General features: G+C 32.3%; 1 protein-coding gene across 1 annotated transcript; it reads left to right on the top strand.

Moving 5' to 3' along the window:
* Window positions 1–7,612: 7,612 nt before the first annotated feature.
* Window positions 7,613–11,194, top strand: LOC120072337 (MD-2-related lipid-recognition protein ROSY1-like). Its single transcript, XM_039024809.2, has 4 exons — window positions 7,613–7,861; window positions 8,093–8,194; window positions 10,588–10,748; window positions 10,905–11,194. Exons 1-4 carry the CDS (start codon window positions 7,765–7,767, stop codon window positions 11,019–11,021), a joined length of 477 nt encoding a protein of 158 aa, XP_038880737.1. The 5' UTR covers window positions 7,613–7,764; the 3' UTR covers window positions 11,022–11,194.
* The last annotated feature ends 4,845 nt before the right edge of the window (window positions 11,195–16,039 follow it).

Raw genomic sequence — 16,039 nt, 5'->3', positions numbered from 1 at the left:
AAGCGTCATTGCGAAACTAGATGTCACACGGGGTTTATGTTAGTTTTTCTAAAATCTTATTGGATGTTGTTTTGTTTTACAATGGGTATTTGCTTAAAACCTAACGTAGGTCAATGTGTTTTTCTTTTCAGCAACTCGTTAGTATTTTCGTTTAAAGCTTTTAAAAATGACTGATTACTTACAGTGGAAAGAATCGTGTGAAACAAATTTCGTGGCAAACGACTTTCATCCCACTACTCTCCAAAAGAGGAGATGAGACAGTAAATAGCTTTATCTAAATGATTGGGCATCAACCTATGCGATAAGTCTCAGCCATCTCCCATTTGCCCAGTCGTGTACGAGATCATTATTTCCTCTATTCGTCTGCCTCATACCAAGTCTGAATAGAGTCCACCTTCTGGATCCTCACATCGAGAATACTAAGGTCGCCTTGTTGGTGGTGTCAGACTCAACTCAATACCGTCGAGGTTTTCTGGATATCGTTCGTGGTACTGTGGAGGAGGAGTTCGTGTTGCAGAGGAGTTCGTGACCAAGGAGATCGTTGAGGAAGAGCGCGAAGTGTTTATGCAGTGTTCGTGCTGTGTTGCGATCGTATAGATCAAGTGCTCGTGGTTGTTGTTGTTCGATCAGAGTCGCGCAACGGAGCGTGGAGACGCATTCTCTTATGTGCGTAGAGTTTGATCCCTGTTTATTGAGTTTGTTCATGCTGTAATTTCTCTGTATAATTGTATAATCGTTTGTTTTGAAGTCGACTATAAATATATGTTCATTCCTGATTGTAATTTAGAATAGTCTTGTTCCGTTGCTCATGGAAATCTCGAGTTCCAATTTCCTTCAAATAATTTGTTCCCTTAAGTGTTGATTCGTGGTCTTGCACAAAGGTACTTGTCCTCTTACTGTCCTAAGAGGGACTTGGTTTATGGTAGGACCATAAACAAATTGTTCATTAGAGGGATCAGTGGTACTTAAGGACTAAAAGGTAATTACATGGGTAAAATGATAATTTGATCCAACTATATTTACGAACAACTCGTGAATGATCGACTTATCTGTAATGGTTAAATTCATAGACAAAACATGTTCTATAGTGCAAAGAGTGCAACTATGGATCTTTAGTGGAGTGACACATGGTTAATAAATGTTGGTTAATTTAATTAAACCTTGGATTATTGAAGCTTCTATTTTGTAGATCAATTAGGTGCCCTTACTAGCTCATAACAGGTAAATAAGAACTAATAGTTTTGAAAGAATTTGAATTGTTGAAATTAATTAAGGGAATAATATTAAATATTTAATTAATTTAATTTAGTTAATTAATTTACTTAAATTAGTTTAATTAGATTAAGTTAAATAAATAAGAAATTGGGAGTTATCCCGCCATATGAGATAACATCTCCAAAGAAAAATTTCGCCTCTCAAGGTTTTTGACACAGAAAAGTTCACTATGAAAAGTCACTCCCTCTCATAAAAAAAATGCTCTCTCTCAAGTATAGACGGAGAAAAGGGTTCTCTATAAAATTCTCCTCCTCAACAAAAATTTCGTATCTATTTTAAAACGATATTCCCACAAACAGTTCCTTGCCACAGAATAGCAAAGAAGACCCTTTGGAGACGTCACATTGCTATACATATAATTGTGAAGACTTGGAGAAGAAAGAAGGACAATTCTTCAAAAGAAATTTCTTCTCCTTTGTAATTTTTATTATTTTGATGCTTAACCTTTAAAAATGCATAATGTATGTTATGTTTTCTTCTCTTCTATGTTGTAAATTTTAAAGCAATAAGTGATCAATCACTTCCACTGGGGATTTAATTCCTTCAAAAGGGGCATCTAGGGTCACTCTTTTTGGCCTAGTTTCCACCTTAGGGCCTCAATTGCTCTATTTAAACTCGGTTTTTGCCGTAATGCTTGATTATGCTTCATTAGTACCCAAAACCTACAAAATCATCATGTAAATACATAGAGTATATAAACGAACTTGAATTAAATTGACCGAGATAACACATCTTAGGTTATCAAGACTTTTATGTTTTTAATGTGAAGTTTTTATTTAGCAAGAATCGGACAAATAGGAAAAAAATAAGTTATCTATATGAGAAAAATGAGGAGATAACTTCAAAAAAATTGACTATGCTAACGAAGCATAATTTTTTTTTTTTTTTTTTTTTTTTTGTAAGCTAAGGGTATTAATGCAACTTTTGAAAGTTAGGATATTATTTAGTCTATAAAAAAATTTAGAGATATTTTTACAATAAAAAAATAACGATTTCTATCCTAAACTAATCAGAAAAATATGTTTTAACTGTTTTTTTAAAGCGTAAGGATACAAATTCCATTGAGAAAAAAAGTGAAAAAAATTGGAACTCAGCGTGTACATTCATATTGGCAAAGATGATCTATTAGATTTTAGGTTAGGTTAAAACTTCAAAATACTCATTTTGGATAGATATATTTAATAAACCTTTCAAATATATCTCAAATAACCCATTTAATTTGTCCCTAGATCATTAATGGTGTGAAAACGATAATGTTGTAATATTCGAATTTTAACTTAAAAAATTAGGAAGATTTAACACTTTAATTATATCTTTTCCATAGAATATTATTGTTTTTATTAAAAAAATTATAAAGTTTTAATTCAGTAAAAATTACACTGAAAATGCTCCATTTAAAGAACAAATTACAAAAACAAGATGATGAAATTTATACGAGGTAACCTAATTCCCATAAATTTCCAACATTTGATCACTGCAAAACCAAAGTATTTTGGAAGATGGAGACTGAAATAGAAAGTTAGGATGAGACAAGGAAGCTATCCCCACCTTACCTGTAAACATTTTTAATGACAAATATTATCATAAAAAGAAAATGTTGTATAGAAATTTAGTGTTGGCCCTAGTTGAGATCTTTTTAAAATAAATTATGAATCTCATATATTTGTGTATATTTTTAAAAATATCAAATACGTTTCTAAATAAGATATAATTTAATTGACATAGAGTGTGTTAATAACACAAGATCTATAGCTACACAAAATTTTAAAATGTGTTTATTAAATATTTTTAAAAAAAATCTACTAGAAATAAATATGAAAATTTAGAAAATTTGTACGATATGTATATAGTAAAGAAAGAAAAATATAGTAAAAACATCAATTTACATCAACTAATATTTTTTTTAACAAAAAAAAAAAACTTCTACTAATAGGGTCAATTTAAATCTCGAACCACAGAGTATCGTATCTTCCATTATTTTTAATAGATATTTAATAAATATAATGTGAGATTATAATTTTATTAAGTAAATCTAAACTTTTAGAGGGTCGAAATTAATCAAAAGGATATTGTCCTTTTAGAAATTATTTAGGAAAATATTGTTGTTTTCAAATTATTTGTAAAAATATATATTTTTTTAAATAAGTCGAGGGTTCAAAATTCGACCAAGGTAGGGTCGAATTTTGAACCCTCGACCTTACCCTTTCACTTTTCCAAGGTTTCTATTATTATTTTGAGAGAGAGCGAGATTATGAGAGAGAGCGAGATTTTGAGCGAGAGCGAGAGAGATAGCGAGATTTTGATAGAGAGTGGGAGAGATAGCGAGATTTTGATAGAGAGCGAGAGTACACATCAATTTTTGGGTCATCCGTACAAATTTCCCATTTTTTCTTTTTTAATTATTACACATTGACCTTCTTCTTCCCTTCTTCCTTTTTTTTTATTTTTCATTTTATAAAAACAATTTCTAAAAATATTTTATTCTTTTATTTAAACTCTAAAAAGAATAAATTAAAAAAAATAATCTCATAAAAATAAAAGAGAGAGAGCGAGAGTACACTTCAATTTTTAGGTCATCCGTACAAATTTCCTTTTCTTCTTTTTTAATTATTACGCATTGTCCTTCTTCTTTCTATCTTCCTTTCTTTTTTTTTTTTTAATTTTTCATTTTATAAAAACAATTTCTAAAAATATTTTATTATTTTATTTAAACTCTAAAAAGAATAAATTAAAAAAAACAATATCTCATAAAAATAAAAGAATGTAAATTAAATATCTCATTTATATAAAAATAATTACAAAAATCAATGTGTTTCACAAGGCGGACGTCGTCGATTTCGAGCTGGTTGTCGTCGTCGACTTCGAACTTGAGGTTGCTCGGGTTCTTCTTGATGTTGCTCTGGTACCTCTGCAGACGCTTCATAATAAATATTCATTATGCTCTCCACGACTCTAACTATGTCCATGCACATATGAAGACGAAGGACTAACCTCTGAGTCATAATGTCCTGAACCAAATGCTGGCATCATCATCATCGGACTAACATAATCAGTTTGACTCCGCATCTGCATCATAGGGGAAATTCTTCCACATTGTGTGCAACCTCATCCTCTTCCCGAACAGGTCCTCTACGTCTAAGAGTTGGTGGAGGAACAATAGGTATATCATACATATAATGAATTTTCTCCATATAGCTTTGGTTGTCACTACATATAGCAAGAACCTGGTCCAGATCATTCGCAACCTCACGGAGTCTATTGTTGTTTAATCTCTGTGAATTATAAAATAATTGCACGTGACTTTGACTTAGTTTTGAATAAAAACATGTATGTTGCTCATCATACTTAGTGATCTCGAACAAGCCATGCAATGAAGTCTCCACTTGCAACCTTCCTCCCACATCTTACACCGAATTGTCCAAATCGTCGGTATAGATTCAACAACCTCATATGGTGCGTGACACTTTATTGCAAAACATTTGACCGCGTTTTGTAACATTTCCTTATCTTGACAAATCATCCCTTTATACAATTGCGTATTGTCAACGTCCACAGGAGCTACAATTGGGTCATATTCCCGAATGCTATCCAGTACATTCATATCCAAATCATTGAATGTATCTGAAAGCATCGCATGTTCACGACCATCGAAATTCAGGTTGTTAGCCGCCATATCTTCATTATCACATGGCGATGCAACTGACTCCAAATTAGGATCGATACATTGAGTTGAATCTTCAAACTGATTAAATGATGTATCAGGATCCATCCCTATCCTATTTACATTTACTTACATACAAATGCACTACATTTGACACTGGCATTGTCATTGAGAACATCAAGTTCATAGTTTGTGCATTCGAAATAAGGAATGTCATAAACCTTATTGATCCTGATGGTTCTAGATTGGGATGTCTATATATTATTTCTATCTGATTTACTCCATATCTACACTAAGTAACATCCCAACCATTTGAATAAATTGTTCAAATACAATTCCACCGTTCACATTTATGGTAAAACTCGCACTTGGTGGTTGGTCATACTCAACTCCATCAATACCATCAATCATATTACCATTTGTAAACAATAAAAATCCCAAGCATTTGTATGTCATTTTCTAAAAAAAAAATTGACAAACATCAATTTTTTTATTATACTTTTTATAAGAAGTATATTAAAAAATATTAAATTTTTTAGTTTATAGACATAAACTTTTTAAATTTTATGAACATCAACTTTTTAAACATAACAATAAATTAAACTTTTTATAACTATTTTTAAACATAACAATAAATTAAACTTTTTATAACTATTTTTAAAAATAACAACAAATTAAACTTTTCAAATTAAAATGAGGTAAACTTTTTAAAACTATTTTTTCAAATTTAATACAAAATAAAAAAAATTAAATTAAATTAAACTTTTTCAAACTATTTTAAACTATATTTTCAAAGTTAATACTAAAAAATTTAAACTTATCACAATAAACATAACAACAATAATTTTCATATGAATAAACTAAAATTTTCAAACTATATTAAATTTTTAAAACTATACTAAACTTGTTAACTATCACAATAATTTTGTATTAAACTATAAATATCATCTTCTTAAACATAACAATAAACTAAACATTTTAACACTATAAACATCAAAGTTAATACTAAATAAATCAAATATCATAAGAATAAACTAAACTTTTCAAATATCATAAGTTCAACTCAAAGATTCGATGGTAGTTCTCTTTTTTCCTTCAAAGCGACAACGTTCATCCTTTTTTCCTGTTATTTGTTATTTGACAACAACTTAGAATAAAAAAATAATAATATAAGAACAAAAATAAAATTTATAATTATTCTTAAAAAAAATAAAAATTTAGTAGAGTAATGAACCAGTATAGTTGTGTGAGAATAATTTGTATTAAACAAAATACAAGAAGAGAAATGGAAATGGAAATGGGAGGAGAGAAAGATGATTTCAAAGGCTTATTTTCGAAGGCAGTGAGGGGAGAAGAGTGAGCAAAATCAAGGGCAATGAGTCTTCAAAAATTATCGAGGGAGTGAGTGAGCAAAAATGAAGAGGATGGTGGTTTAAAAGGATGTAGGTTGAGTGTTGAACACTCGACCCACGAGTTTGGGGTGGTTGAAAAGGCATTAAGGCTATGGCAGAGGGGCATGAATGCGTCAATGAATGCAGGGAATTGGAGTAGGGGAATTGGATCAGTCGGTCAATGAATGCAGGGAATCGGAGCAAGGGCAGCATGGTGATAGGACCTCACACCTTTTTTCAGATTTATTCAATTATAGTCAATTTTAATATATGCACTTTCATTAAACTTACTCAATTATAGTTATTAGTTGTAACAAAATTCTGTTATTGTTGTTATTTTTTCATTAATGATTATTAGTTTTTTTTTCTCATTGATCATATATATATATATATATATATTTCTATGAAAAGTAAATAAAGTGAAGACGATTTCTATGTGACAGACCACGTCAGCTAATTGGTTGACCATTTAATCCATGTGGCGACTCAATCTCTCTCTCTCAGAATCTCGCTCTCTCTTACAATTCAAAATTCTGTTATTGTTGTTATTTTTTTCATTAATGATTATTAGCTTTTTTTTTCCTCATTGGTCATGTATATATATATATTTCTATGGAAAGTAAATAAAGTGAAGACAATTATGAGCGAGATCCTCAAGCATTTTTTAACAAACTGTTTTCCTAGCAATGCTCATATCACAAAATTAGCGAGATTTCCTTCTAGAGTGAGATCCTCAAGCATTTTTTAACGAACTGTCTAACAATGCTCACGAGATTCAGCCCACATTTCTAGCGAGATTCCTTCTAGAGTGAGATCCCCATCATAAAATTAGCGAAATTTCCTTCTAGAGTGAGATCCTCATCACAAAATTAGCTTCTCAACCTTCGACAACCTAATATACAAAATTAGCGAGATTCCCTTCTAAAGCGAGATTTCCTTTTCCTTGTCAAGGGTTGAAGTTTCGACTTATGTGTATTGAAACTTCAACCCTCGATAACCCTAATATACATATTGTTTCCAAGTTTTTCTTTGTTTGTCGAGTTCTCAACGTTCGACCTCTACATTAATCGAACCCTCAACCCTCGACTTCTAGCCTCGAACTCCTAAAACAACAATATTTCTCTAATAAATTTTAAAACAACAATATTTTTCTAATAAGTTTTGAAAACAATTAATATTAAAGATCCAGAAAATTTCCGAAAAATCTCAAAAATCTCAAAAATATTTATATTTTATTAAAAAAAAAAAAAAATCAAAAGTACTGTACTTCGGAGAAAAAAAAGCTTATTGCTATCGACAAATGTCAGTATTTTATTAGTCCGTTTCGCCGGCATAATTATGTATTTTTCTACCCATCGTCGCTGACATTTTTTCTTTCTTCATCTTCACTCCTTTTGTTTCAGATCGGCCGTTCCAACTCCGACCATCGACGATATCATGGACGGAGGGAGCTCGTTCAATCGCATCCTCTTTCTTCTTGTCGCCGTTCTTCTGCTCTCTCCGTTCATTTTAGCCGCTGAATTTGACTATTGCGGTCAGTTTCTCTATTACACCCTTCACTTTATTCACTTTTCTTTTTCATCGGAAAAAAAAAACCTAAGGACGAATTCGCCTTCTCTGTATTGTTTAGTTTCCGATTTCTGTGATTCGAGATAAGAACGATACTCTCCTAGCAAAAGGAATTTATGACTGTTTTGCATTCTGGAATTATGTACTTTTTTTTTTTTTTTGGATAAATTGATGTCTGATTGTGAATTGGAATCAGATAGGAGAGGTAATTATCCTGTGAAAGTCGATGAACTCCAAGTATCTCCTGATCCAGTAAAGAGCGGCCAGCCTGCCACGTTTACCGTTTCAGCCTCAACTGGTAAGTGTTGGTACTTTATACGTTCCAGTTCTTTTAATTCCTTCTCCTTGCTGTTTTTCATACATAAATCTTGTTAGATTTTTTATAGAAATTTGAAGAAGTTGACTGTATTTTAGTGAGGAAAAACACAGCTTAACTCTTGTAATGATCTAATCATCTCTACTCGGATTGGGATCCATGTTTGATCATGCATGAATATTCTCTACTCATCCGGGGAAATTATTAACTGGTCGAACAAACCAGATATGTCTTGACCTGCTTATGGAAGCACTCTGTTATAGATCGGGTCCAACTTTGGTCCCCATATTCCTAGTGTATCTAGGAAAGATTTTCGCCCTAACAGTGCAAATCTCGCACCACTACTCATTTTCTTGATGGTTACTAGACTTCTTTGGCTATAAGAAACACTTCCTCATCTGAAGTGTGTATATTGTTAGATGATATAATATTAGAGCTTTTGGGTCCATCGGTTATTTAATATAGCTAGAGCAAGTGGTTCTAGAGTTCATGTGTTCAAGATTTGCAATGTTATTTACTTATCAATTAATTGATGTATACTTGTTGAGTCTTCTACGTATTTCAAATCTAGAAGTGAGGGGAGGAGTGGTAGATGTTATAATATTAAATTTACCTTCACCCAACAGCTTAAGCTTTTAGGTTAGTCTATAATTTAACATATATTTTGGTAGTCTGATATACTCTCAATTTTCATACAACTAAATTTCATTCTCAGCAATGACTTCGAAATCTTAGATATAATGGCAAATGCTACTTAATGTAAGTTGATTATCTCATGCTTCCATTGCTGTCTATTATCTTACTAGTAACTGAATGTACACTCTCAATTTTGACTTTTGAGAACTCACACTTGGTTAATTTTTTGTATTTTTCTTTGATATTGTAATACATTTCAGCCATGTTTCTTGATTTCAAATCGCCACCTTGGGTTCCGAGGAGGTGAAATCGGGATTGCTCTTCATGCATTAAAATACATTGGTTTATCCTTGTTTTCCCTCACTAAATCTTGGAGTAGTTTCTCTTGTAATCTCTCTTGTAATCACCTATGGTGTTTTGGAATTTCCCCTTAATTTCATTTATCAATCAAATGTTTCTTTATCCAAAAAAAAGAACTGAGTCTTTTGTTAATTTCTTGCTCACTCCAATGCCTGGGTTTAGCCAGGTTTGATTTTTCATTCATTCTTCCTAGTGAAAGCCCCTTTCTTAATGGGCAATTGGTTGGCATGTGATGAGGGACCAATGGCTCACTTCTTAGATGACGACAAACCACATATGAGATGCTGATGTATGCATGTGATTTATGCTTATTATAATTTGAAATTTTACTTGAGGTGTACGTTGTATATGATTAGACTTTGATGAAGATCCAAATGATGAAACTGAAGTTGTGATCACTAGTTTTCCTTCTGAATCATTCATAGGTGTACTATTTCGTGTTTGCATTTTTATTACATTATCGTTTAGGTTGGTATTTTGAAGTTGAATTTCTTAGTCAACCATAGGTGCATATTCTTTTCTCTAATGGGTGTGCTTGTTTCTCTTCATCTTTGTTGAAGAATTAAGCATTGTCTTTGAAGGACCTTTTGCAACAACCCTGAATACTGAATTGATTTTAGACTCTCAGAGCAAAGGCTCTTCTTATTCCCCTCCCTTTTCTTTCCTCCCTGGTCGTGTGTGAGCCACACTTCTTCAAGGCCCTACAGGGGTCCACTGCTCTTAAAAAGCTGGAACATATCTTTCTTTCCTTTTGTCAATGCTTTGTGAATCTCAGAGACTATTATTGTTTTTGCAACGTTGCTATGATAAATAATTAATTGGGTCAGGTACTCAAATTTTCTTTGGACGTAGGAGTCATTGATTCTTTCTCCAATAACATGTGCCATTACTTTCTCACGGTGTCAGTTTTGTGGTAATATGGAACTTAATGGGAAGTGTTAGGGCAATATGTAGTTTGACTGATATGTTCATTGGTGTTACTGTCTTATGATCAATTTTTATCCTCATTTAGAAACTCAAGTTTGTTCAGTATCCTGATAATTGAACATGTTTATTGAAGGTTGCCTATACTATATACATTTCTCTAGTTTTTTTAGTAACAAATTTCCATTAGCCTATAATTTATTCAGAAGATTGTAACAAAATCCTGTAAATCCAAGAGAGATCACATTTTTTTTTATTTGAACGACTTAGGCGCAATTCCTCTTATGAAACTAACTGGTCTTATATAGTATCGTTCGTCATTTTTTTTCCTGTAACCAACAAGTTGAATGCTCGTTATCTTTCCACCACAAACAAAGACGGTACCCTAACAGGGAATTTTGAATATTGCTACATGGTTGAAATTTTATTTAACAGTTGTATTGTGTTCCATACAGAGAAGAATCTCTCCGGTGGAAAGTTCGTGGTCGAGGTTTCTTTATTTGGCCTGCATATACATTCAGAAAGTCATGATCTTTGTGAAGAGACGAAGTGTCCTATTGCACCTGGAAAATTCTCATTATCTCACTCCCAAAGCTTACCTCCATTTACGCCACCAGTAAGTCTTGTTTGGTAGATTAATGTTTCTCTCTTTAGTAAAAAAATTTCATGTTACTTTACAAGTTTCAAATGTTTCTTTGTTCAAATGGTCTGTACATTATCCAATTTGATTCCGTTCTTGAATGTTGACGGAATTTTGCATTTTCTGTTACAGGGTATGTATTCCGTTAAAATAATATTGAGAGATAGCAAGAATCACCAGTTGACTTGCATCAACTTCAAGCTCAAAATTGTTTTTGGTGAAGAGGAATCCTTGGTTGCTGAGAGTTGAAAAATGGCCAATTTCAAGTTAAGCTTTCATGCAACCTTATCCTCTTTTTCAACTGCATCGTGTGTAATATTTATACTTGTACTACAAGGATTGTTCTACCTTTGTTGGTGTTTATGCGTATATAAAAGCTTCTGAACAATTGTGAATTCCTCAATATTCAGCTGTTTTGGATATTCCCATTGGGTTTTACTTATGCTTTGTTTTGTAACTATTCCCTTTTTTATTTTTGGTTTTTAAAAATTAAGCTTATTTTCTCTCAATTTCTTATAGTAATTTACATCTTACTTAAGTTCTTCTAACAAATACACAAAAAATAAACCAGAACACTAAAACATAGAATTAACATCCATAAAGAAATTATGATTAACATAGAATCTTCTCCCAAATTCTCCCAAAGGAAATCCCACAAAGTCATTCATACCATCCTCTCAACTCATTCCCTCTATTTATAAATAAAAATGCAAATAAATTTACTAGTTAATTACTAATATGCCCCCTAATAACCATATTAATATTCTACTAATAATCTTACTATTTTTCTAATTAGGGACCTTACATTATTCCACGCTTCGAAAACACTATTCTAAAGGTATGCTTACAAAATACAAAACAAAATTTTAAATTTAAGATTTTTTTTTTTAAACATAGTGAAAACCTATGAGGCACAAACACAGATACGGTTACGCGATACGGATACGTTTGGATATGGCGATTCGTCAATTTCTAAAAAACTAAGATATGGATACGTCTAAGAATGCGTCATTTTTTATATATTTTTTAATATATATATTTCTAAAACGAGGATACTGATATGTTAAAGATACATTTTTTTTCTTTAAAAGAATCTAGGATATAGATAAATTTAGCATATAAGTTAATAACAATAGCACAAAATAGAATACAAATACTAAAATATAATACAAAAAAAACAATATCTAAAATGTTGAAGTATAATAGTTAATAAAATGGAATAGAAAAGTGACTCATATTGCAAAAAAATAATATTAGAGAGAAAAGTATGAAGATAAACGAATAACTCATTGTTGAAGATATTCAAATGATTTATATTTTGGTGGACTTTGTGGGGACTCAAATGTGAAGATGGAGATTAGATGATTTTAGTCTAGGGTTTGGTCCATTATTTATATTTTTCTTTTAGTTTTGGACTCGAGTAGTGAGCAAAAGTTGCCTAATTTTAGATTGGGAAAGATTAGATGAATTACTTGTCTTTTTTTTAAAAAAAATATACATAGAAATAGAAACGTCAAATCGTGTGTCAGATACGTATTTGAAAAGTATGTATCAGTATCCAATATGTGTCTGATACTGATTCTTTGCCTCATATGAAGTATTTGTGCTTCATAGGTGAAAACAAAGAACCAAACCAACAGCCTTCTCTTCAACCTGGACCAGAAATTGGGCTGCAATTTCTTCCTTCTGACTCAGTCTAAGTCCAATAAGCAACCCATGAGTCCATATTCTTCTTTCTTCATTTTCACTGGCATTGTTCTCCTCTAATGGACTAGGCCCATTATCATTTTTCCAACTTGTTGGCCCCACCACCTGACACATCACGTGGTTAGTGAACTCTTTACCCTTCTCTTCACGAAAATTGTATCTTCCCCAAGCTAACCATCTCCATCCATCGTAGCACACCCCCTACAAATTTCAGAACCTTGAATCTTTTCTTCTTCTTCCATCGCAAGCCACCGTCCTTTGCAATTATCAAGTCATGCAAACTCCAACTACTAGTGACCGTCCTTGTCTCTTCCATCTGCCCCGACTTCTTTCCGCCTCCGACTTTTCGATCACATGGCGTCGGGGTACTTCCTTTTCTCCATTGTTTTTTTCCCTTCCCCTCAACGTTTCCTCTGTCGCCGATTACGTTGTCATGGCCAAATAATAGTCAATGTCTTCACCACGCCTCCGCCTGCCGTCCTCTGCCGCTTCTTTCAACAACTTCTTCATTGTCTCAGACCATATGATTCTTCTTCGTCGGCTATGATTGTCGTCGAGCATCGTCTTTTCTTCTTTTTCCCCCATGACTTCTTCTTCCTCTTTCTCGTGAAATTTTCACCACCAACGTCGTTTCTGTCGCTGTCGCCTTCTTTTTCTTCCCTTTGGCCGACCTTCTTGTTCCTCTTCCTTTGTCCTTTTGTTTTCTTTTGTGGCTTCACGACTTAAACTCACCAACAAACGAAACTTGCATTGGCGTTTCCAGTTCCACCAAAAGCCATGGGTACGCACGATCGGGTTTGGCTTCTTTTTATCCTCTTCTTCATGAATATTCTCCTTTCATTCCTCCTTCTTCGATTCATCGTCTTTTTCTCCTTTTGCTTCCATTTCCATCCTTTGTATCTCTTTAGTAGTGGTCTGCAAAAATCCAACCGCTCGCATTGTTCAATTTTCCAACATTTTGCTCATTCTCACCGACACCATTGGCCTCTAATAAGTACTTCGTTCGCTCTCTACCCTGCCTTCCAGCCAGTGTGTTTCCTTTTTCCCTTCCTCGTTCCACGTCTTCAATTTGCTCATGGAACCCATCCACGATCGAGGTTGAGTTCGTGATCTCACCCTTGGCCGTTCGTCTTGAGCGCCAATACCTATTGACTACCACTAACAACTGCTCGACTTTCTCGGCCACTTCTCGTGCCAAGGCTTTCAGCTTTAACAATCTCCCTTCTAGCACCATCCACCCTTCTTCCAATGTTTTTTTTTTAATCATTTTTTTTTCTTCTCGAGTTTCTTGCAAATTATCCTTGATTTCTCTTTCAATTCTTTAACACTTGCAATCTGCCATCCATTTCTGCTAGAGACACTCATCTAGCAACGTTACTTCAACATCCATTTTTATCTTTCTTGATAGATTGGTTTAATGTGTGTGGTTATCAAAAGCTAACCACTTGTATGGTAACAATTTGATTTTTGGTTCTTGATTTTCAAAAATTAAGTCAATAAGCACTCATTTAACCTCTACCTTTCTTGTTTTTTTATCTACATTTACGAATATTTTAAAAAATGTTCTTACAATTAATTATTTTGTTTGAAATTTTCTTGGGTTTAGTATTTTATTTTTTAAAAAAATTATATAGATGTCCTCTTTTTTCATATAAATACTCTAATGGTTCTTTTATTTGTTCAATTCTTATACTAATTTTCTCCACGACTAAAATAGAAACCAAAACTTTAAGTTGGAATATAAAATCTCACAAAATTTAAAACCAAAATCTTCTTTAAATCTACCCAACTGAGCCCATTACCCAAAAAAAAAAAAAAAAAACTATTAACACATATTCAACTACTAACACACAACCATATTAAAATATTTAAGCCCTAAGATCTCCGGGTGCTTTCATTATTATTTTTCATTATTGTTTTCCTTCTTACTATAGGCTATATGTCTTACCATTTGGATTGAGGTTTTCTAAATGTCCTGGAATTAAAGATGCTTGAGAATTATATGACTGAGAATAAAATTGTTAGGAATCAACCATGTTTGGTTGTACATGGGAAGAAAATAGTATGCTTGGGAACCAGATAACTATATTTGGTTGTGTAAGAAATGTTTTGGGAATAAGTAATACATGTGTTTGGTGTTGCATGGGAATATTATTAGATTACCCAAATAAATGTTATTTTTATTTAAATTGTGTGATCACTTTTAAAATTTTATAATTTTATGAAGCTATAAAGCATATAAGTAATAAAAAATCTTGCCTTTATTGATTTCAAATAATTAATTTATGTAGTTTTATTTTTATTATGCAATTATTAAAAATAACCTTGAGCAGTTACACTATATTTTATTCCAAAAATCAAATATAACCAATATCAAAATATAAATACCAACATACACAATAACCTTTTAGAAAATAATTTTGTTTACAAGGCAACTGAAAATGTCATGATTTAATTTTTGCATATATTAAAAGAAGATCAAATGTACGTGTTAAACAAATATTCTTATCTTTATTTATAAAACATGATATTTAACATATACTCATCCAATACAAGAAAAGAAAAGGTAGAGAAAAATACAATCAATACAAACTCATACTTCATAACTCTATGTTAAACAAATGAACACTCTAAACTAGGAATGACAACGGGGTCGGGGTGGGGCGGGGATGCACTCCCCATCCCCATCCCCGTGGGGATTTTTAATCCCCGACCCCGCCCCATTCCCCGTTTTGGGGAGTTGGGGTCGAAGTCGGATTCGGGTACCCGTGGAAAAAATCCCTACTTTTTATTTTTTTATTTTTATTATTTAAAATTAACTCAATTTAATATTTATATTGAAATTGTAAATTTTATATAGGAAATTACTATTATTGTTACATATATTGTTCAAATTAAACCTTACATGTTTTTTTATTATAAATTTAATAAAAATTAAATTTATTATATTATATTTTTAAAATTTAAAAAAAAAAACTGAAACAATAACATACTGTTTCAGTTATTATTATTATTATTATTATTATTATTAAAAATTAAAAAAATTGGAGCGAGGATGGGGATCATGTTCGAAATTGGGGACAGGGCTAGAATCCCCTCTTCGTCCCCGACCAGGGACCCGATTTAAATCCCTGGTTTAACTCCCGTCCCCGGTCAAATCGAGGATTCCCTGTCCCGATCGGGTTGGAAACCCGACCCCATGGAGAATTTTACCATCCTTGCTCTAAACACTTTCTTTATAAACTAAAACTAAAATATTGAATATCTCAAATATAGATAATTCAATTCTAAAAACTATTATATACAACATCACCTCTTAATTTCCCTGGTAATTTTGTGTCTAATTTAAAAAAGGAATATATATATATATATATATATATATATATATATTGGTGCTCAACGGTTAGAAAAGAGGGAAGGTGAGGAAAATGGATTGGGGAATAGGAAATCAGAAAAATGCTGGTGGGAAGGAGAAGAAGAAGTGAAAACCGACACTTCTCTAAAAGATGCTTGAAAAATGTCTTTTCTAAAATAAATAAAGAAAGTCCACAAACCAAACA

This window comes from Benincasa hispida, chromosome 2, assembly GCF_027475165.1.
Source record: "Benincasa hispida cultivar pf3 chromosome 2, pf3_genome.v1.1, whole genome shotgun sequence".
Lineage (NCBI taxonomy): Eukaryota > Viridiplantae > Streptophyta > Magnoliopsida > Cucurbitales > Cucurbitaceae > Benincasa > Benincasa hispida.
The sequence above is the reverse complement of the archived record's forward strand: the minus strand, read 5'-3'. Positions and strand labels throughout refer to the sequence as shown.